General features: G+C 39.5%; 1 protein-coding gene across 1 annotated transcript in view; it reads right to left on the reverse strand.

Moving 5' to 3' along the window:
• Positions 1 to 24,765, reverse strand: part of LOC104079807 (serine palmitoyltransferase 2-like) — a 62,311-nt gene that overhangs the window by 27,704 nt on the left and 9,842 nt on the right. The window contains 6 exon segments of the mRNA XM_009581962.1: positions 13,205 to 13,331; positions 15,164 to 15,383; positions 16,273 to 16,378; positions 19,052 to 19,145; positions 24,430 to 24,448; positions 24,450 to 24,537. Coding sequence (XP_009580257.1) covers positions 13,205 to 13,331; positions 15,164 to 15,383; positions 16,273 to 16,378; positions 19,052 to 19,145; positions 24,430 to 24,448; positions 24,450 to 24,537 — 654 coding nt within the window.

Below are 24,765 nucleotides of genomic sequence, written 5' to 3' on the forward strand. Positions count from 1 at the left end.
AAATTAAGTTTGTGTTGCCTGGGTACATGTATTATCTAACTCTGCATATTAATTACTGGGATTGGTATTAACACCACTTACACGTTTGCTCATACAAATTGTGTATTATCACAAATCATTCATAATCATTGCAAAGACAGCTGTACATATCCTGTTTGACAGCTATTCTTGTGCCTTGCTGAGAAGAAAGGGAAAAGAAATGTGTGCTGGTCAGACTATTCTTCTAGTTATGGTGCCTCCAATATGAAGAAGGCAAAAAACACGAAAAAAACTTTATACAGTTTCAATAAAACTTAACTTGCCAAATTAATGGAATTTTAGAGAAAAGCAAGCATTTAAAAACTTTTATTTTCTTTTTATTATGATACCTTGGACATTGGAACTCAAAAAGCACATCTTTGCTCTTAAAATCTCAAGAATAAGACAAATCATCAGTGAAGAAGCGACAGAAGGAAACAGGCTCAAACCTTTGTACAACACAAATAGGTTGTCAGGCCTTTGTGGCAGATTGAAGCCACAGAAAAAAAAAACATCAGGAACACATACAAACACCACATTTCTTTACAAGCTAAGGAATGTGCAAGCTTTGACAAAGCATATTATATAAAGGATGTTTATAATCTACTTCCATGGAGACAGTTCAGTAGCTTTACAACATAGTAACAAAGAGTGTGAACTATATTTTCCATCTGTTTTGTGCAGACTGTTTTTCTACAATGGAAGCCAGTATCAAAGCTAACTGTTCTTTAGGATTTTAAACAGCAACACAAGAGGGTAGAGAAATGCTCTTTGCCTTTGTAATACAAGAGAAGATGATCAAGGACATAGCCTCTTCATATGTTTCAACCAGGAAGTGTTACAGTAACTTAGTAGTCACCTAGTTTCAGCTAGCATTATTAACTGCCTTTACTAATTGTAAAATATCACACTGATATAAAATACCTTACAGAACCAGACAGATTATCACCTCCAGCTGAACATCTGCCATAAGAACACCAAATCAGCCCACTTCCACGTTCTAGGACAGCTATAGCCAAAAAGGAAGGCTATGGTCAGTATAAAACATTAATTCAGCTTTAGCTGAAGCATGGAAAGAACAAAAATGCCAGCATTGTAAGAACTCCTTCCATCTCCAAAGTTCATTTACAATGGTAGCATAAAATCTCTTCTGAAGCTGTCCACCTCAAAAGAGATAAAACAAATAACAAATAGCATCTATTGTACTGTTATATATCATTAGCACAAATTCTGCCATGCTGCTGCTGTTAGGCTGGAGTTCACCCTACATTATATGGCATAGATGGTCTCTACATATATAGATCACTAGAAATGGAGTGTAAGCCACATTTCTTTTCCCAGAATACAAAAAAGCTGTAGTGCACACCAGCGTTTCCAAGAAAAAGCATAATGCTCAAGTTTAATATATCTGATCTACACAGACAACACTTCAAAGAAAAAGGCACTTGAAACACTCCACAAGACATTACTACTATAGAAAAACAAACATGTATGGATGGTACAGCTCCCACGGCCACATGTTAGACTACCCTCAAATGTGAAGGGAAGTCACTGAACATTTACAACCTGTATTAGGAAAAATCTCGCTATGAAAAATCTTCCCAAAGTCCCCTATATGAGCCTTCAAACAACCTTTCAATCTCACTGAATACATCAAAACCAAAACTTAAGCAATCTTACATACCCCATCGCATGGATCTAAGACTCTGCCTGAGCAGCAGTAGTTTCTCCCACCACTGCAATAAATACCATTACAACAGAACTATCAAACCCCCTGGATCCTACACACATGCTCCCCAGAACACAGTTTAATTCCCCCAGTTTAGAGGTTCCATGAAGACACTGTTAATGCAAATCCTTCACTTCATGATGAATTGTCAAAAGAATTCATCCTGAAGACAAGACAAACACTTGTAGGGGAATATTTTTCTATCTACATAGCACCTTCCAAAGGTTTCCCTTGGTACTAAAATTTCTAAGTTAACTACGTACCAAAGTCCATGGACTCAACCAAGATATTAGGGCACAATCTCCACAATTAACAGGCTACAAGCTACTACCTCCTTCTTCCTGACGGAGAAAATCCCATAACAAAAAAATGGCTGTGTAGCCTTACTCTACTCCAAACTGGGCTACTTTCTCTCAAAACATGGTGAAGGAAGCAGGTACAAGTATGAGGTATTATAAAAATTAAAAGGATTAAAATCCAATAAAAATGAGCGCATACAAAGCCTATAGCAAAAGCTCAGGGTTAGGAAGGATGAAGAGTCTGACAGCCGTACCTGTGTCACTGAATGCCCTGTGTTAACAGATTAGCAGCAAAATAACTAGTTTCCAAGTAGCTGGTTTGTTTTTTTTTTTAAACCGACAGCTGCAATTTTCACCTATATTTAAATTAATGTATTTTTCATACTACATGCAGTACTCTGGAAATAACCCACTCCTATGGTTTGAATTAAAAATCACTAAATGTTAATTCCAGATGTTCCAATAACCTCAGGACTGTGAAAATGAATACTACTTCAGTCCAACTCAGCAAAGGTACGAAAATATACAATTTTCCACAGGGAATGTACATACCTAAACTTATGATAGTACCACTACAGGTGTATTATTTATCTTCTTTAACCAGTCTTCCATGCCTTGAATTACACAAAACCTGTTACATTACAAAGTCATAACTAAGGCAAGGATAACTAGTAACTAGTGCTTAAGGATGATTTTTAATTACACTGAAGTATATTCATTGCAAAAGCATTCAAAACCAATTTCTAAACTTTAAAAATGCTAGTCTTTATTTGCAGCTTGGTTTTTTGTTTGCTTGTTTCTGGTTGGGCTTTTTTTGTGTGATTTTTTAAATTGTTTTTAAATAAATAATTCAATTACCCACTGTAATAGTCTGAAATTTGTCTAGAAATGCACTGGAGAATTTATATTTAAGTGAAAGTAAGACTGATTATGATTTGCAAGGTCTGCAGTTTCCTGTGTATGTTGATTTGCCCAGGTGGCCAAGAAGGCCAACGGCATCGTGGCTTGTATCAGAAATAGTGTGGCCAGCAGGAGTAGGGAGGTGATCGTCCCCCTGTACTCGGCCCTGGTGAGGCCGCACCTCGAATCCTGTGTTCGGTTTTGGGCCCCTCAGCACAAGAAGGACATTGAGGTGCTGGAGCGTGTCCAGAGAAGGGCAACGAAGCTGGTGAAGGGTCTGGAGCACAAGTCTTATGAGGAGCGGCTGAGGGAACTGGGGCTGTTTAGCCTGGAGAAGAGGAGGCTGAGGGGAGACCTCATCGCACTCTACAACTACCTGAAAGGAGGTTGTAGCGAGGTAGGGGTTGGTCTCTTCTCCCAAGTAACTAGCGATAGGATGAGAGGAAATGGCCTCAAGTTGCGCCAGGGGAGGTTTAGACTGGACATTAGGAAAAATTTCTTTACTGAAAGAGTGGTCAGGCCTTGGAAGAGGCTGCCCAGGGAGTGGTAGAGTCACCATCCCTGGAAGTATTTAAAAGACGTGTAGATGAGGCGCTTAGGGACATGGTTTAGTGGGCATGGTGGTGTTGGGTTGATGGTTGGACTCGATGATCTTAGAGGTCTTTTCCAACCTTAATGATTCTATGATTTACATATGAAAAAAAAATTTTTTACCTGTACATTTCTCCGCTCTAATCTCCTGCCTCTCAGCAGCTGCTGATCTATCTGCTTCCCCTCTTAGACCCATTCCTCACAGTGCCTCTATTGATGGTAGGACAGAAATCAGTTTTTCATCAACTTCTGACCTTTTCAAGACCTGCAGGACAGAAACTGCACATGTTGCTTCATCTGAAAGAGCTGGCCGCTATTCAGCATATTAACTTTGCTATTCCAGGCACACGTGTGTGAAGCTTCTAGAAGATAATTACAACTTTATACTAGGAAGGACTTACACAGGTAACTGAAGTGGCTCATCTATCTATCTAGTTAGAAATTCAACCCAAATTGTTCCTTTCGCAAATAATTTCAGTACCTGCCATCTTTCAAACATCCTTTTCTTCCTCTAGGGATACTAGGGGCATCTCAGGTGGTTTTGTTGAGCTGAGACTTTGTAATACTTGAGAAAATGAAAAAACAAGAAGAGATGCAGTGGCAATGCAAAATGAACAAATGAATTACTCAAAGACTTTTTGTTTCGTGTAACAGCGTAGGAGCGAAGGCACATAGTAAGCATTCCCTGTACCAAGCAGCCACCAAGGACTCTTTTCTTTGGCTCTTATTCTGAAACTCAAAGTCAATTCAGCCAAATAGAGGGATTTGTATGTCACAGAAATCACAGGCAGTGTGGTAGCCATAAGAAACAGTGCAGATCAACTGCAGATGACTAGCAACAATCTTCTCCCTCATTCTCTACAGCTGCATCAGCCATTGAAGTGCTGCTTTTAACTATAAAATCAGATGGGAGATGTGTAAGTGCAAGAAACAGTATCCAGCAAAAGTCAGTTGATGGTCACACTCCACGTCAACACCTTAAAAGTTTCTAACAGCATTGTTCCTGAAGCAGTTAGACTAATGCTCAAGTTCTAGCACAGCAAGGCTTGATACTCAGTGGAAGAGATATACTAGCCAGCTATAAAGTGTCCACCTTTGGTTTGAAATAGCCAGTAGTCAGCTTAGTCTAAAAAGAGACAAATAGAGCTAGGGCATCCATTCTCTTACCTGGATAGCGAGCAAGGCTGAGGGGTGGGATGTGTTTGACTATGCTACTCTTTGGGAAACTTCTTTGGGAGATAGCAGCCATAAACACTAGAATACCATCTTCTGGCCAAACTGAACAGAAATCAGGTCCATAAAGAAACGATGCCACAGGAGCACTACGAAACAGGCTCCACGAGCTTGACATAATAATGAGATCCTACACAGAAGTAAGCTTTGACCAGTAACTGATACTGTAAGGTACTATGAAAAGTACTTCATCTTCATGTTAGCACTTAATCTGAATCCAGAAGAAAACCTGGCACTTACTCTAAATCCAGAAAAAATGTGGCAGACAGAGTACCTTCTACTAACAGTCTCTTGGTACGAGGATTCCGTAAGGGATAAGGAGAGTGAACAGAATAGTCCTAAATACCTACTTTTCCTCAGTGGTACTAAATGGGACCTTATGGAATGGAGCACAGTAGTTTCCAAAGGTCTTTTTGTCCCTCAACATGACTTTGATATACCTCCCAGTATTGCTAGAGATTTCACCTACCTAACACAAGGAGCAAGGGGAGAGACAGGATGCTGCAAATATGTACGTGCTCTTTACTAATGTGTCCTAAAATTAAGAATTTCCACTCTGGAGGAGTTGGTTTCGTTTTGTTTGTTTGCTTTTTTAAATAGGAAGCTTATTTATGAAGTCACTGAGAAGGTAGCACCTGAATCTTTCACAGAATGCAGTCTTCATACATCTTTTTGTGAAGACCTTGATCCATTCCCATAAGAGGTCCTCCACAACATCTCAAGTTTCTCCTTTGACAAAGATGCTTATAGTTAAGTAGTTCATCTCATGATAAAAGCTATAGCCTGCAAATTTGCCACCATGTCAGAGCTGCCCACATCTGCCTGTACATGTTATAGCAGCCATACTTGTCCTTCTCCATTGTGCTCTCAGATTTACCCTAAAACTCTGCAATAATTTCAACAAGAAGGGTGTTGAGCTTTCCTATGTTAGTAAGTTGTATTTGGCAAGCAGCTCCTGGTAGCCTGCCACCTGGAACTCCAGTGAGGTGGAAGAGTAGGCGTTGTGCCTGAAAAGACCCAAACCCTGGAGGCCTTGTCTCTGCTGTGACTTTTATAGACTTGTTTTTCCTGCACAGCTCTATTTTCCAAGGATCCTGGAAAGATCAAAGCTGTGCATATAAAACCCCCAATTGTCCCTACAATGCCAGGTCCTGAACAAAAAGTTATTGTCAGGAATATAGCAATAACCCTAGAAAAGACAAGCTATTTTCAGTAAAGATTGGAGGTACTAAACATCCTGCTTCCAGCTCTTGGTACAGACAGTTATTCTGTAAGAGTACCACATCTGTTTGCACAGTGTACTTAGTTCTGGAGATGCTAATTGCAGGGCAAATGAGTTCTCCAGTGACCGTTTAAGGCCTGAGTTTGGCAACACACTTATACAATACAATATTAAGCCAACCAGTAGGAAGGCAAGCTTGAAGCTTGAAAATCTTAGGAGCCGCTAGCCAACGTGAGCTTGAGAAGCATGCATACTCTGTAATACATTTCCCCCCACAGGCAGCCAGCCTTGTAACCACAGCTTTTCCACTACGCAACAATTAGGCAATAACCTGAGCATTAACAGAAGCTTACCCATGGCAGCAAGAAACTCTACAGGTTGATTTATCCTGTTCTTGACAAGCCAATTTGTCTTGAGCTAAACCTGACTGTTGAAGCTAGACTGCAACATAACCTGCACAATCTCATTTAAAGTTGTCTCAAATCTCTCCACTGGCCATATGCTCTCAAAACACATTAATTGGTATGCAAGCTTTTCAGACAGCCTCTTCCTTCAAAGATTAAATCTGTACTATCTAACGAAGCTTATTAATTCTGGGACATTAGCAAACATCTGCACACTAGTAGGACCAAAGTACACATTGTAGATTGTCAAGATTGTCCACGTTTGGGCATTTGTGGTAGATCAACCGCACTGATGTGAAATGGCATGAGTTGACCTGGTGCCAACCACATTTTACATCAGAACCCGCTAAAGTAGGCAAGGACAGTAGTTCGACTGGTCTGCAAGTCCCACATAGCCTAATACAACTGCACATAGTCCACAGAAAGGGCTTCAGTTAAAGACTGTTGCTTGTTTCCAAAGAAGCTAGAAACATTTACATTATATGGACTTCACAGAATGAAATTTTGCCATGTGTCTGTACACTGCAGACACTATTGTAATACTAGTATTAATTTTTCTACATCACCTCATTTGTGATTACTCCTGTTCAAATGCTTTACCTTAACATTCATACTGACTTACAAGCATTTTAGTCACACTATTGCTAACAATGTATGCTAGTGAGCTGCTACCCAGTATTTTTTCCTTTCTCTGTATGAGCAGCACACCAGCATTCTGTAGAAATGTGGCACTTCAAGTGCTATTGAGAGTAAAAAACGAGCCACACGTTTTAAATCAAATGTAGTGTAAGAAAGAAAGAAAAATGAAATTACTTCAAAGCCACATTCCTACTTGTATTTCTGCTATGACAGATCAGTGTTTAGGCTGTGAAGCTATAGGATGACAGCTCACACCTGAACAGAAATAGCAAGAACCAGAATGTTATGAGAACAAAGCAGGTGTACAGTTATAAAGGTTTATGAGCTCTTGCACAAACACCACAATGTTGATTAAAGTCCAAAAGAAGAGACACTGAAGATTTCTCACATTCCAATGCACAACACAAAGGGTACAGCTCTGCTAATGTCTGTAAACACTCTTCAAAGTACCAAAGGCTGAAAGATTTCTCCTGCCCAGCCCAGGTTAAAGCAATTTTTCTGGAGGCTTGCCATGCTCTGTGGGAGGGAGGTAGGGGTGCAGCAACAAGCTGGATTTAAAAGATCCCCAGCTGGAAGCACAAATACCGAGAGTGATGTTTAAAACTGTTAGTCCCCTGGAGAGAAGCAGGAAACTCTCTTTATGACCCTCAAGAGTATTTGTTTTTCCAACAGTTTCCCAGCTCAGCTTGAGATTCTCAAGGGCAGCAACAAAAAAAGTTTTCACTTTGCTGAAATTAGTTTTGACTGGTCCCCGGGTTCCCAAGGTGATAATTTAACACCTCATTAACAAGTGCATTATTGGAGGAAATTCAAATGAACCGATTTTAATGCTAATTGAATGTTTTCAACCTCAGCCTGCACAAGGAATATTTATTTCCCCTTTTGAGTACAACAGCAGCCACTGCTTCCATTTGGGGATCTACTGCTAACAATGGCAAGGTACAAACTTAATTTATAAATATACTATAAAGTACTTAAAATTCAATTCCAAGTGATGTAACATGGACTATTCCTTCATTACTGCTTACACTTTATACCTGCATATACTTATGGCTTGTCTTTGGAAAGAAAAGGGGAATATGTTCAACTTGAAGAAACCTACTGATTAGGCAGCCAATTGAACTACTGAGGTCCTATCTTCACTTGAGGGCCTGATTAACCACATGGAGGTTAAAACACTAACTGCAGTTTTTCTCGCCTAGAATTTAAGTGGACCAGGCTTAGTTTTGTTTCCAGCATCTTCTCCCTGTGCATATTAACATTATAGCAATGGTCCTGCCTTCTCAACAGCTCAGGCTCAGTTCTCTGCCAACACAGCTGTACATTCTTATTCCCTGTGGCTATAATTGGTTTAACTACCTTTTCTGATTTAACTCACTCAAGTTTGTTGCACACAGCAATGGCAAGACTAGAAATCCGTATTTTTTTTTTTTTTTTTCTTTTTAAGGTTTCCTCCGACTAGATGTAATCAACTACTAGCTCTTCACAACCGAGGTGCTCAGATGAGACAAATACCAATCAAACTATGTGCAGCTAACTGACTAGCCTTCAAAGGTTAGTTATTCATTTCCAATAGTTTAGCAGCTGGGATGGCCTATGCAACTGCTACCTCCATTGCTTGCGACATTAGAGCTATGTAGGATAATAAACCTTGGTTTCTATACAGTGCTTAACACAATGTTCATTCAAAATTTAAGTGCCATCTTGGGCACGGTCTATCCACAACTTATTCTCTATGTGCTACATATGGCACTGTGATTGGGTGTGGGATGTTTGCCTCCTGAAACTGAGATGGAAGACAGTAAACTTGTTATAAACGTCAACATGTATAAATTATTATTATTGAGTTAATGTCCATGGAATGAAGTAGTTCACCTCTTTTACAACCCATTAACACTGCCAGCTTTAGGTCAAACTTAAAACATTCCTGGATTTAACGCTCACCTTCAGTTTTTAACACACAGAAGAGCAAACTAAGTTTCATCTCTGAAGGAGGTTAACCAGTTCCTAGACTGGTTTCACCTTGCATGTTTTGATTTGCCCACATCTCAGTCAGGTTACTTTACGATTTTCTTCCACTTGCCCCCAGCGATGTTATCAGGGCAACAAACAGGCTGGGTCCTGAACATCAACAGTGCTAACAGAACTCCAGTTGCACAAGATATATCACTGGTCTTACATAAATGGCAGAAAGGAGCCGACTGGATTTCCAGTCCTAGATTGTAATGGCGAAAAATCCAACTTTCAACTCAAACCGAACCATTGATGCTGAGATATTCACCAAGACAAGTTAAGTACTTAATATCATAAATCCCAACAATGTTTCATTTACCAGGACAAGCACCAAGCTGTCTCATTTTCCAAAATAACCCAAACACCACATGAACAACAAGAATCAAGTAGCTCTACAAGTTTCCAGAACTCCATTCCAGGAATCAATTTGTCATCTTCGTGTATACTATGACCCCAAAAAGTCTGCTTATTGCATCTTTTTATTATTACTGTTTAAAAAAGCCTCTTTATCTACAAAACTATCCAAAGTTCATTCATCTTTTTGGCTGAACAGAGAGAAAAGAGCAGCATCCACTGAACTGCTGACAAGCATCTGCAACACTTGCAACAATTTCAACCACAGTGACTTTGAACTGGAAAACCAGCTCAAAAATTTTTTTTTTTGCAGAAAGAAGCCTTCTCCATCTCTCCTACTGACCTTGCTCTACCACATATCAAAGCCAAATGTGATGATATGCGAGATACCCATGTACATTGTCACTGGAGTCCTCTGAAGACATTCTATGTGCTCAAGATAGATGACTGTTCCTTTGAAAAAATTCTCAAAGTGATCACAAATCAAGTGTGTTTTGTTTAAGACCACATGATGGTCTTCTAGCCAATTACGTGCAAGACAAGTAATGCAAAGAAAAACAGGACAGACATACAGCATTGAGCTAATGACGCAGAGGAGTTTCAGAAGCAGTACTGCAAGCACCACTACCAAGAACCCGTAACATGGCTGTGCCATCGCTTTGGCTGTTGGAGTGTTTTTTGCAGTCTGGATGAAGGAGCAAATAATATATTTATATTCATATATAATTATATTCCCATAACTGTCTTCAGAGAGATTGAGGCTTGCTAGTGACTTACATGCATAAATAGTAGAGAGAATTAACAGATTAGTTTGAACAGAAATCAAGATGCAAGAAACTACTGTCCCAATTCAGGCAGCACACCTTATGTTCTCTATAAGCAGCCATTCAGCTTTTCATAGCATCTGTATTTTGTCTGTGTTGCCTCCTACTAATATCCTATTTAGTCACTGGCAGCTTGCTGGAAAGATCTGAAAGGAGATATTTACTTTTTTTAGTTATGTAAAATTTTAGTAATTACAACGCCATATATTGTAAGTTTAGAGCCTCCAGATGTTTCATTAGATTTAGAAATAACCTAAAGTATAAGAGGAGAGAATGAACTTATTCTTGCAAAGTTATACACAAAAAAACCTTTTGTCCTCAAAAACAAATTGCTTCCTTCTACTTATTCCTCAGCTACAGACCATCTCAATCTGACATCACAATTTCCACAAAGGTTTGATGCCATGGAGGACAGCAGCTTTTAGAAATAGCATGTGGTGAACAGAAGCAGGCAGATAAAGAAGCCGCAAAGGCTCTTTTCAAGAAAGCATTCTTGAAGCCATTAAAAGATTTAGCTGTGGCCCAAAAAACGCGGTTGGGAGCTAGCCATCTACTGTTCTGATTCCAGCTCCAATTCCTGTGCTCTTGTAAAACCATTGCCCTATCTCAGTTTTCCTTGACTAAGCAGTGAAATTTTTGTAATACACAGTCGATTCAGAGGTGCTTCCCCGTGACTCAGTTTAACACTTTCTCTACTTGTCTTCCACAGTTAACAACTCTTACCAGCACCACTCTACTCCACATTTAATCGTAGTCAAACCAACTGCAGGCATTGTCCTCCAGAGTCCCACACATAATTCCACAGAATCCAAACAGGAGTTTTTCAGCCAAAGCCCTTAGACAAGGAAAAAACTTTGTCATGCTATCACTAAGCAGCTGCTCAATTCACCCAATTGAACTTTTGCCAACTTCATCCACAGAAAATGCATACAAAGTAATATTATCTCTAAAGCCTTAAGGCAATTAAAAAAATGCATGACTGGGAAACAGCACAGTGCAGAAAATGAACAGAGAAGCACTTTCAGGCTGGGATCATCCTATGAGGTGCTTATTCTAGCTGAAGGCTGACTTCGATGCTTAGAAAGCCAGTAACACTTTCATGAGACCTGTAGCTGAGAAATCCTTTCTGAGTATGAGCAGACAGGACTTTGGCTATCCAGCACTTCCGAAAAGCACTGCAGTTTGTACAGAAATCAGACATAGAGGCTTCTTTGAAATGACACAGCTTTCAAACACCAAACCGCTTCTTTTCTCAATAGAAAGAGTGGCTAGGAATTCTGGTACTCCTTAGCACCAAATTAGCAGGATGTAGCCTGACATGCATTTTAAGCAACACAACAACAAAGGCCATTTGAGTTTATTTTTTTGCCAAATTGGTTCCTGATCTCATTCACCTTTCAGCTCTGATGGATCTTGCTGGCATAATGGCAGGAGAACAGACTGGAGTGGAAGTTGCTTCCATTCTCCCTGCTTGAACGAATATCACACTGTAGCCTCAGAAAGGGGCAAAAATGCCTTAGATTGAATACTGCAAACAGAAATCAGTTACACATTCCTTGCTTCCCACTTCATTAAGCAAAACAGATACTGGAAGAAACCCAAAACAAGCAACGCCTGAGCAGACCACAGACTGTTGGCAAATCATCAGCTAGAAAGAGCTCACACAGTCACTTTTAAGATGACAGCAAGACCAAGTCCTTTTGCACCAAGTTTTCATGTAGTTTGAAGTTTGGTTAATATTTGTTCTTGAGAGCAGCACTGGGGACAATTCTTGGCTAGTACAGGTATCTCACATGGACCACTCGGAAGCACTCAAAGCCAGCACAGATACAGGCTGCTGCCTGGCTGTACTTGCCTCAGTGATGACTTCCCTATTGAGCAACCACCAACACTTAACTCTGTTCTCAGATAATGTAAGCAAACCGAATGAAACCTGTTATAACAGAAAAATTCTTAAGTCATTTCTGCAGCAAGCTTTTTCACTGTAGGAGTCATCTGTCAGGTTAGTTGGTCAGATGACCCATGTTCAAAAGCAAACACAGTTCTTCAGTATACACTACCACCTCGTGGCCAGATGCCTGAAACTCCCATAACTGAATATATTCTGCAGTTTGAATTTAAGAGCCTCTGAACTGAACGCCACCGATAGATCCTCAGCAATCTACACTGTCATCCTGTGTGAGCTGCTCACAACTTTTTAATTACCTGTGAAGAGGGAAAAGTATCCTACATGCAAAGTGCTGTACCATTTCAGTTTCAAGGCAGCTTACACAAGTGCAAGCTATTTACTTCATGCTATAACTAAAGGAAGCTGCTACCTACTAGGCAAATGAGACACAACAATTTGTGGTTTTGACTTTGAATGCATCGAGACTAGTACAGATTTCCCCTTTCTTACTTTCATAACGAAAAAAGAAAACTAAGACAATAAAGATGAATATGCTGAATTTCTTCTCCTGGTGCATTAAGTCTTGAAAACTGCCTCGAGCTCCCCAGGTAAAAAGGGATTCCAGAAACACTCCCATATTTACTGTAACTAAGGTGCAAACATCAAATTATACTAGAGATGAAAATCAAAAGCATTGTCCCTGCAGTAACCAGCACACAAGACTGTAAAAGATACACAGCAAAATACTCTGAAAGCAATCTAAAAAGTGGGACAAATGACAAAGGACAGGCAATGGGGAAGAGAAGGAACGAGACTAGAAAAGCTAGACACAGAACAAAAATCAATACAAGACAATACTGTGTCTTAGATAAGACTAAGATGACTTACCTCTGGCTGGAAATTCCTTATGCTGTTATTAGGCTGATCTGCCAAGTAGGACAGTAAATTGGTTTATTGCTCCAGAAATTCAAAGTCTACATGTACTAACAGATAATTATGAATGTGTCCACTGAATGAGTTATCTGTCAAAGTGGTAAAGAGGCTCTGTTTGGCTTCCCCCTTCCACATGCTTACTGTCAGAAAGACTCACCAACAGTTGTACCATCTTCACCCATAATGCACTTCATGGAGGTGATGATTTGCTCCACAACAGGAGGTGACAGTGATGTTGCATACACAGCACTGTGAGAGTATGTCCTGAGGTAATCAATCAGTTCCTAGCAAGACACAAGAGGCATCAGACATTGCCTTCCCAGCACTCAAAGAAATGCTTTATTGTCGTGTCTTAATCACACAGTAAAATGGGCCACCACCTCTTTCAGAATGTCCTGGAAGAGAGGTATCTCAAGGATTGATTTTACGGTACAAGTAATAAACAGTTGAAAAGCGAACAGCGGGGACGTGACAACCCATAATTATGTTACAGGGCAAGAATGTGTGTTCAAAGACAAATGCCTATGACAGACTTGTTTAACTAACACTGCCAGCATTGGATTGCAACAAGGTGTTTGCATTACTCAAGCTGCACGCAGGCTGTGTTTCGAAAGTGTTTATTATAACCCTGGGAGTATAAAACAAATGAAATAGTGGGGAGCAGGATCCATAGGTGCTTATGTATCATGCTCAATGTAATTGTTTCCCCACAAAAGTCACCAAACAGGGAAACAGGTCACAAAATATTTTCTCCCATTTATCAGCACAATATAAATAAAGCAGCAGGTGTAATTTAAGAGTGCAAGAACCTCAGCATACCCCTCCTGCATTTCCCAGTTAAACACACCTGCCATATTTGTTAGAGGACAAAAACAGGTCATTTAGGAACAAAGGACCAACACACTGTAGATCTAGGCTGCTTGTTGTTAACTGTAACAAAACCACTCTAAAATACCCAGACCACTCCAGCAAAATATTATAAAGACTAGTGTGAATGCCAGGACAGCTTCTGTCTCCTGCTACCATAAAATTAATAATGATGGCCCTGTAGATAGCACAAGCTAGGAACATATTATAGAAATATGTGGAAGTGTTCAATTTTATGTTGCTGTCTGCCTGGAGTCAGAGTTAAATGACAGGAAGCGTAAAGGGACTTTGAAATAAACTAGGTAAGAAGATTTAAGGCTTCTTACCTGTGAAGCAATCCCTCCAACAGTAGCTAAAACACAGTTGCGAAGGACTCTTAGCTGCTTCACCTTATGCCAAGGGAGTTAATCCCACTAGCTCACTACCTTTGGAAAAAGATTAATACGGTGCTTTCTTCTGGAGAAGGCGTCAGAGTAATTTTAATCCGATTGTAGTAAACTCCCAAAGAGGAACATCTGCAAGTTCCATCTCCATTTGGATGGGCTGAGGTAATTGTCACTATTAGTATCTAAAAAATTATTGTCCTGGTAGGAAAATGGTAGAATTTTACTCTCAAATAATGCTTAGAAGCCTGATCTGTGAGACACATTTGAGGATATGAGAAAGGGGCCACATGCAATTGCCTACACGCATCCCTCCCAAAAGGAGGGGTTTGGCAAGGGCAACACTTTCTGTCAGTACTTTCCAATAGAAGAGAGTAAGAGACTCAGTAGCAAAAAAAAAAAAACCAACCCCAAACAAAAAACCAAACACCACCACCAAAACCCAAAAAGGGAAGAAGTGTCTTTTTATAAAGCAAACTGTTCAAGTCCTGAGGGAATCAATTCTCAAGAAGGGAATTTTCCTCCAAACAGGCTGAAAAACTTCAGCTTTTGGCATTTTTCCTGCAAGTCTCATTAAAAGTAACATTAAGAAATCCCTGCTTCCTGGCTCTTAGCGGTTCCTAAAAAGATATTACACTACTACTGTACATTCTGCAAACGGAGATCATCACTGACCACGTGAGAACTATACAATTATGAGGTATTTTACTAGATTAGACTCTTCTGCATTGCACAGACTTTCACTGTACTAGACAGCATGTAAAATTATGAAACAAATGGACAATCAGGGTACTTGAGAACAACTTTGAAATGCTTAGTGAAGGACTCCACCACCTGAAACAGCCATGAGATTCCCAGCTTTTTACCTTCTTGCCCCCAATGTATCCTCCAGCAGCTCCAAAGCTTTTGGTGAATGTTCCCATCATAACATCCACATCTTCAGGATTGAGTCCAAAATACTCCACTACACCCCGGCCACTGGGACCCAGGGCACCTATACTATGAGCCTCATCAAGGTACAGATAGGATTTGTACTTCTTCTTAAGGGCAATCACTTCAGGCAAACGGACTATGGATCCCTCCATACTGTTGAGAAACAGAAATTCAGTGTAAGTTGATTTAACGGTTGGGGCCTTCTTACATAGCCTGAAGTCACTAAGCTTTATTTTCTTCACTCTTTCAGTAATTATGAACACAAAATTTGCTAGACACATTGTGTTCTGCAGAGGGAGGAAAGATAAGTCCTCATTGCACCTGGGGCCCAGATCTCTACTTTCTACCTGTTTAACATCTCTGGGATGCTAACATACAAACTAAATAGTAGCAGCAAGAGTAGGTTAAGGCAAAGGAATGTGTTCAGTGACAAATTTATAAATGAATTATCTCATTTTTACTTCCACCCTAATGTCAGTATTCTGATCTGACATCTACTTACTATTGTTTTTAAGTTTGAGAACTGACTAGGCTCTCATTAGTAGCACTCCAAAACGCCCCATTTTTGCTGAAAGTCACTATGATTTAAATGCCTAACACAGCTAAGCCTACTACATGCTCCTACTCACTCTCAGCAAAAACATTCAGTTTGCACAATTCCATTCTCACTAGCATCATCTAGTGAGCACAGAAAGAACGGAATGGACAAGCAATTTAAGACCTCAGCTCTGATGTAAACAATCAGTTTAGATTAATTAATTTCTACAATCTAATCAGTATGTGGGAAGCATTGTGATAATGCTGTACTACTAGTACTAGTACTGTACTATTACTACTACTACTAGTACTGTAGGTGCAGCTACAGTACTAGCACAGAAAGTCCAGGATGTGAGACATACATAGCTCAATTTAATTTGCAGATGAGATTAATGAAATAACTATGAAGTGACAATATTCATAGTTTGATCTGGCAAAGGAACCCAAATACTAAGCAACTAGATCTCCTGGGGAGGGTCTTAGGAATATAAAGAATAGTTTGTACCTGTATATTCCTTCCACCAAGATAAGAATTTTTTTCCAGGGCCTCCGCGTCCGAGGTTGCCCATGCACAATAGCATCTTTGAGCAGCTTCTCCAGGCTTTGCATATCTGCACCAGAAATTACTGTTAAATGGTACCAAAACAGCTACTAGCTTGAGCTTTGATGTGACTAAAGACAGCAATACTCCAGAAATGCACAAATTGCTCCAGTTTGGAGGACAGACCATATATAAGTCAGTAAGCATGGGCTTCATCTAGCTGCGGGCCCACAGATAAGATTAAAGGGAATGGGTGACTGTATGAACTCCAAGGAATAATTTCATCATCCTAAGCTAAAAGCACAAGCTAGCGTATTAGGCACAAACAGCAAACAAGGAAGGAAGGAAAAGAAAAAAAGAAGAAAAAAAAAAAAAAAAAGGAAGGCATCTCATTGTGAGGAAAACAGAAAGTAATTTAGGTAGTAAACATGTCCCTGTGGATAGAAATAACTTGAAAAAGAACAAGCAAGTTCAAGAATAATCAACTAAAGGTAAGTAGAAGATAGACCAAAGCGCAGGACAAGAAGGAGAGCAAGTGTATTACTTTGTTTAAAATTGAAGGGACTGGAAGTGTGGAACAGGAAGTTACTAAACCAAAAACAGAAGAGGAAGAAAAAAGAACCACCAGTGTAGGAAAGAAGACAGCGCTCAGCATATCAGAAACTAGACAGATGAAGTTGTTAGTAGCAACATATTCTGAAACCTTACTAGCTTTAGCTACAAACACTTCACATGATCCTAGGAGACCTGACTAACATGAGCAAATAAATATACATGAAATCAGTCCTGAAAAAAAACCTGTGGAAAGGAGTGGAGATGGGAGTAATCAAACCATAAAAGGTAAAGTGCTGAGCAAGAGACAGATATAAACACTAGGACATGAAAAAGAGCACAAACAATCATGAAAAGAGGATTGGTAAACTGGGGCAGTTGTAGCAGCAAGAGGAGCTTGTGAACTAGAACTAGACTAGAAATTATACAGCAAAATAGGTCAGTTAATAGACTGTTAAGAGATAGCTAATTTTCAGAAAAAGACAAAGATTAAGAAGTCAGCAGTGGAGTCCCTGCCTCCAACAAATCTCTCAAGGAAAAACGGACAAGTTTAGTGCAGTTAGGGAGAATAACAGAATATGAACTTCTGCTCTGATCTCTCAAGAAAGAGAGAAAGACTGGGAACTAGGTCCGACCTTAATAAAAAGGACAAACTGCAGAATAAGGTAGGAAAAAAATGAAAACATTTAACATAGATTTTAAGGGGGATTTTTCATTTTTTTCCATGATTTCTAAAAAGCAGAATATGAATGAAGCCATTAACATCTCAGGAAAATGAAGTTAACTAAGGCAGCATAGAGTATAACAAGAGCAGGACTGAGAACACATACATAACTATGAACTGAACATCATCTTGACAGGCCAAGATCATTGCTTGCATTTTGCCTTCTGATTCTAATCTGCCACTCCATTCTCTTTCACAGATCCCCACCATCTGTAAGGTTTCTAGACTATCCCCCAATCTCACCATTGCTAGTTTGTACCCCGTTCCCACAGATCATCTGTTCTTCCTCATCACACCAGAGCTTCTAAGTCCTTCTCCTCACACTCAGAACTGTTTGTCACCAGTGTTCTCACAAATTCTGGAACTGGATGCAATGTTCAGAAGTATGTGTATTTAAATGCAGAAGTTGAATGCAAAGCTTTTGTGATCTTGCCCAGCAATCAAGATTTATGAAGAATTAAGGAAAGGGAAAAGAAAAAACCAAAACCACCTGAATGTTATGGTAAGCTCTACAATTCTGTAACGAAAATTATTCCAATGATAGAGAACAAGAAAGAGAGAACACAAAAGAAACAATAAGCACAGCAGAGGATCCACTATCAAGTATGACAAAGAAAGGAAAATAACTGCAGCCACCCAAGCTTTGCTGTCACCACCACACATTTCAAAGAGAGCAAGAGTCATCATGATCTCAGAGATCAATACTATAAAGAGTATTAGGAGCAGCTGAAGAATGAAGGTAGTGGCTTTACTAATCAAGGACAACCAGGTACCTCTTTCACTGAGAATAAGAGAAGGAAACCCTAAGTATTTTTAATCTGAAAGTTATTCTAAGTACCTCCTTTGATGGAAGCTGAAACTAGCAGCGTGAAAATTCTGTGTATTTTGGAAACAAATACTTAAAGCAAGTAACTCAGTAAAATTAATCTATGCATCACATTTCAAAAATTCCTTTTGTACTACATTGTACCAATGCATGGCTGTCTAGTTTAGGTAGGACATCTGCATTCGTAAGCTTTTGTTATTGTAGGATCATGTCAGCATCTGGTCCTAAAATTAAACTTTCTTATCCCCCAGATTGTAATCCAGACCACTACAGGATTGCATTACTATGTGACATGGACTGTTAGAATAGTCTAACCATGCTGAGCTATCCAAGTAACAAGAAGCCATGTTAAAACACTAGCGTCCCTAGACTTGCCAAAGGGCAGCATGCTCCTCTTCATACGCAGAAGATGTAAGCCAGAACAGCTTCAGAATAAAAATGTTATTAGTTGAGACTGAACATATAAAAAAAATCCAATTCAGGATGATTAAATTCTTAGTAGCAGCAGTCTTCTGACCTTTCAGAAAACCAGCAATTGATTTCCTTGCATGAAATTGGATTTCCAACTATTAGAAGACAGAAGAGATTGTATCTGATTTATAGCGTCTGCAGAAAGGCAGAGCCCACCATCTGATACTTACTGTTGTGCTTAAAGATTCGAATAGTTGCTCCTGACAGTCTTGCTCCGAGCACTAGTGATGCATGATTCAGTTCATCACTCAAAATCAGACAGCCCTGAATTAGAAGGGGAAAGAGGAAGATATTGAAAAGGTTATGTTTCACAGCCAAGCATATAACACCTTTCAGCTCTGAACTGCTTAGAGACCATTTAAGAGAAAAAAAAAAAAAATTCCAACATAAATGCAGCTAGTCCAGGCAAGACTTGCTAAGAAACAATTTGTAGCCTTAGTATGGCAAATAAAAATGCACAACTGCTGTTAACTGAAAGAACCACTTAAGTTTCACTTTTCCCAGAAGTCCTGCAGCTGAATCTGCCTGAATATCTCATGTTGATGATTAGTACTCATCCTCCTATGCAGCCAGGTAAAACAGAGAGCAGAGCAGCTTGCCGCAGTTCACTCGGCAAGTCTATAGTGGTGCTACGAAACAGGCCACCAAAGTCCTAGATTAAAGACCTTATCAAAGTTGCACTAGTTCTTACATTAGGACGTAACCACTGACTAAACCCATGTGTGCTGAGTGGTACCAAAGGGACTAATTTTCTTTAATGAACAGAACTATTAAGTACTTTGTAGATGGAGGTAACATACAAGAGACAGGAAGTGGAAAACAAAATTGTAGAGTGAAATTGAGAAGTTTTCTGAAGCCATCAAACATTACACTGAATTTGTTTGCTTTTTCAAAAAAGGGAAGATATATCCTTGGACAAATATCAAAACAGGATACGTCTGTTTTGAGAGCAGCAATGATTACAGGTCAATAGCTGATATGCTGAACATTCAGTCACAGTGTTATCGCTGCAGACTACAAGAACGCATATTGGGGGATTAGTCTGTAAGAGAGCAATAATATTTCTAAATAACCTTGGCCCACTCCAATTACCATGCAAATCTGCTGCAACTCTAGAATTGACTTTGTTAAGTTAAAATTCCAGAAAGCGTGTCAAGATGCTGAAGATTCGAGACACGCTCATTCTGTGTTTCTCTATTAACAATTGGTGGAGGGAAGAGTCAAGAACCTTTCTTCTCTGCAATGAGAGTTACTAGAAGAGACTGTGAAAAGCATTGCCTGCAGTTACAGAAGGATGTGTCACAAACAATAGGAGTATTTTTTCCGCAGTAAGGGAAATTTTGCACCAGAATTGCAATGTACCTAGAAATATTCTACATCCTGGGAAATCTCGAGACTGATTTTCCCCAGAAACTACACTAAATTTCAAGTGTTCAAACTGCTGTTACAAGGATTCAAACTGTGTATTTCAGAGACTTTGGCATAAGAAGCATGGAAATCTCCAACTAGCGTTTGCTCTTTGGAACTACTATATCAGACAAGGAGTATGTATACTACATCAGAGGGCATTGCTGTTAAACACTACTGTATCAAAACCTGAATATAATAATCCAGTACTAGTATCTTTCCTAAATGGTAGGAAGTAGGAAAAGTGATAGATTAAAAAAAAGAGGAAGAAGAGATTAATAGTCTAGAAGGAGCTTCTCCATAAAAACAAGTATGAGCTTTTGGTAGAGAAACAAGATTTAGCAAATCAATGAGCAGCTCTTTTCACCCCCCCGAAACAGAAAAGGACATTCAATTAGGCAAAATAAATTAATTTTAAAACTGAAGAAAGAGGGCAAAGGATCAAAGAAGCCACTGGTACAGTTCAGCAATCACTGATGATCATATGTAAAACTGAGTGCTACTACCACAGTAAGACTTCAGTTGCATTTATCAGCAAACTTACATTTGAGAGAGTATCCAGGAGAAGACTAACACTAATTAGAGATCACACTGCTGGTATCAAGAAAAACACACGCCAGTGAAGATCAGACTTACCAATGCATCCTACAAGGCAGACACAGAAACTGAAGTGAATGCCACATTTTACCACAAAGCACTTGTCATGGTTTAACCCCAGCCAGCAACTAAGCTCCACGCAGCTGCTCGCTCACTCCCCTCCAATGGGATGGGGGAGAGAATCAGAAGAGTAGAAGTGAGAAAACTCATGCGTTGTGATAAAGACAATTTAATAGGTAAAGCAAAAGCTGTGCACGCAAGCAAAGCAAAACAAGGAATTCATTCACTGCTTCCCATCGGCAGGCAGGTGTTCAGCCATCTCCAGGAAAGCAGGGCTCCATCACGCATAATGCCATCACTCCGAATGTCCCCCTCTTTGCTGCTTCTTCCCCCAGCTTCATATGCTGAGCATGATCTCATATGGTATGGAATATCCCTTTGGTCAGTTGGGGTCAGCTGTCCCGGCTGTGTCCCCTCCCAACTTCTTGTGCACCCCCAGCCTGCTCGCTGGTGGGGTGGGGTGAGAAGCAGAAAAGGCCTTGACACTGTGTAAGCACTGCTCAGCAGTAACGAAAACATCCCTGTATTATCAACACTGTTTTCAGCACAAATCCCAAACATAGCCCCATACTAGCTACTATGAAGAAAATTAACTCTATCCCAGCCAAAACCAGCACAGTGCTGCATACATGAATTGCGTAATTCAGTCCTGAGCACTTAATTTCACAAACTAACTCTACATAGAAATTAATTTGCTTTCTTACAATCAAAAAAAGATCCTTCAAGCACCGATGCTCTAACTCCGTTATCTAGCGTCTGTCAGTCCAGAGCTATGATGAAAAGCTCTGTGCTAAAAGCAGTACAGAATGCTGTTATTAGCTAGTTACAGTAACTACATTAATGACACTTACTCCAAAACAGGCAAGTTTCAGAGTTTAGCTTAGCCTCAAATGGCATAACAACTTCTGACTGTAATCCTCAAGTCTCACATTATCTGTGGTGTAGACTCAGCATACTTGGCAGTGATTGTACTAGGCAGTCGACAACTTGGCTATCAAGTTTTCCCCAGGTCTCTCCTGGGGAAAACTGCCAGGTGCAGAAAGACCTGGTTTTAGTGATGCTTTAACAGTGCTGAAATACAACTTTCAGTGTACACCAACTGTCCCTGTTTTCAGCATCTGCTTAGTAGAAGCTGCTGTTAACAATGCATAGTGAATAAAAATCAACTAGGTAATGCTGATGAAGCTTTTTAATTCCTTTTGCTGACCAACCCTGATCAGAGTATGGGGTAGAGTTGGGTCCTAAGATGGTCAAGTCATATTTGTTGCTATTAAAAGAGGATTCAGTAGCAACACAAACCAAGTGCTTAAGGATTCCACAGAACAAAAACAGAATACGTGGTCCAGTATTACATACATGTGAGTAACTTTATTGCAGTAGTTTGTGTTTTAAGCTAATTAAGTTGCAATATAGGTACCCAGATACGATGTAAATAATGATTAGCTTCAAATCATATCAGTGACTGTCAAAGAAACTCCTTCTGGCCAAATGCAAATGCCATTACTGATTATACTTGCCAAACCTCCAAAAATTGATGTTCCAAGCAACTTTGCACCTGAAAATGTACGTCGGACATGCAGAAAGAGATAAACAGTAGGGAAAAAAAAAAAAAAAAAAAAGAGAGCCCAAGAATTTAATCAAGCATGGGAGACTCTGGGCTTTATTGAGGACTATATCAAAGCATTGCCGAACAGGCTGTGCACACACAGCCAATTGTATACTGGGTGGTGCCAGAATTCAGGATTTACGTGAGTCCTTATTTGCAGACAGTGAAGAAATCAGAAGTGCAGTGAGAAGCAATTTCAGGCAGCCAAAAAAAGCATTTAGTGAATGTTCTGAACTGCGAAATGGTTCATTTGACAAGAACTCTTTTCTTCAGAAGAGAGTATTTTCTGTTTGGAGTATTCACTTGAGTATAAGGGCACTTCTACTGTTATGAGGCAGAAGCTTCTTACTACTTTATTTAAAGTGCACAAAAACTAAGTATGCTCATTACTAAACTAACACAGTACAGACTGCTGTATCCATTTATGAAAAGAGTTGGTTTAGTAAATGTGCAAGTTATGTGCATGAAAACAGGTATGTTACATGCCTTGGAATTTACTGTTCAGATTCTCTCAATGGTTGTAAAAACTGTTAAAGTTCAAATGTGAAAACTAAGGAGCTGGGTAAGGTGTCTCAAGGGTATTCTCATGAGGTATTAAAGATATACAGTGGGATCCACATACACAGAAAAAAAGATTGAGTAACCTTGCAGTAATGGGCAATTTGTACTGACTTACAACAGACAGAAGTCTACTTAAATGTATCTGACCATGTGTGTTCTGAATCCAAAAGGTCTCATAGAATTTGTGAATCATTTTTCTGTTGAAGAGAAAATCGGGGAGATGTGGGAAGACAAAAAGCAGAAAAATGCAAGTAAAATGCAAGTAAAAGATATGTCAGGAGTAACATATGTTGTTCAAAATCATAGCACTGCAGAGGTATTTGACTCCAGAAAGACTACATTTGAAGCACTGAATTTCTCTCTGGCATCGGACTCAAAACCATCTTTCATTATGGAAAGCATCTGATATTTAAACACTACAGCTAGTCAAGAGATTCACCAGGAGGAAAAGTTGCTGGGAAGAATAGGGCAGCAATTTTATAATCTGTAGATACCACAAGTGGAAGAACTTACAAAGTGATCTCAGCAAGTGGAAAAATAAAAAAAAATGGAATAAAGGGAAAATAATTCACTACACAGGGACAAAGAATTCCAATAGGCTAGTAGTATTAGGCTAACAGTGAATAATTTTCAAAAAGAGGAAACAATTCCAGTACTTGCACTATTTTACTCTAAGTAGGAGCTAAGAGAACATATATTTTGCATCAGAAGATGCAAACAAAGAGCTCTCTTCCATTTGATTTTCCAATAACTAAAAAAATCGTAGTTTGAGATGCAGGACACTCAGGCTGCATTGTGTACTGTTTTATGGGGCACACAGTAGACATCATCAGTCTTTACATTTGACCTTGTTTCTCGCAAATCGCTTATCTACTAGGATTTTGCTCCTTCAAAGGAAGGATTTTTCAGCTGTTGCTCAAAGATAATAAATTCTCTATTTATTACGAACATGCAATTCAGCTTATCTGTGTGTCTCACTACCACAGTCACTTCTTAGTGTCTCAAGAGCATTAGAACACCTTCAGCCAATCAGCCTGTTAATTAGCCACCATTTCATACACTAACAAGTAGTCTGAGGAAGCAAGCCTTAACATGCCAGGCTCTCTCCCAGAAAGAGGGCAAGATCTGGACTGCTACTGGTCCCAGAGATGCTGTTTCCCAAAAAGATTTTTGTAAAGGTTAGAGAGGCATACTGTGACCTATAGTTTCCATAGAGAATATCTGCAAGGGTTGCCACTGAAGAAAAACAAAACCAAACACGTAGCTTTTAGAAAACCCAACGAGCAGAATCTTTGTTAGATGAGCTTTAAGCCATACCTTGCCAACCAAAGCAGGATGCAAACCCCATTCCATATGCCATTGCAGATTCCACACCTAGGAACCTGGCAACTAGCTTTTCCAGCTCCTCATGTTTGTCCAAGTTTCCTGCACATAAAACAAACGAGAAATTCAGAGTGAGAAGAAGCTTTCAGTATTGCTATATTCTACGAGAAGAATTTCCACTAACCAGGCTGCTCTTTATTTAAAGGCCCATAAGGGAACACTGAAAAAAAAAAATGTGAAAACGTAAGTGAGCTAACTGCTGTGCCATGTAAACTAAACACAGCAAGTCAATTTGTCTTCACTAAAGTAAAAGCTTCTTTATTGATTAGT

Source organism: Fulmarus glacialis, unplaced genomic scaffold (genome assembly GCF_000690835.1).
Source record: "Fulmarus glacialis isolate BGI_N327 unplaced genomic scaffold, ASM69083v1 scaffold13197, whole genome shotgun sequence".
Classification (NCBI taxonomy): Eukaryota; Metazoa; Chordata; class Aves; order Procellariiformes; family Procellariidae; genus Fulmarus; species Fulmarus glacialis.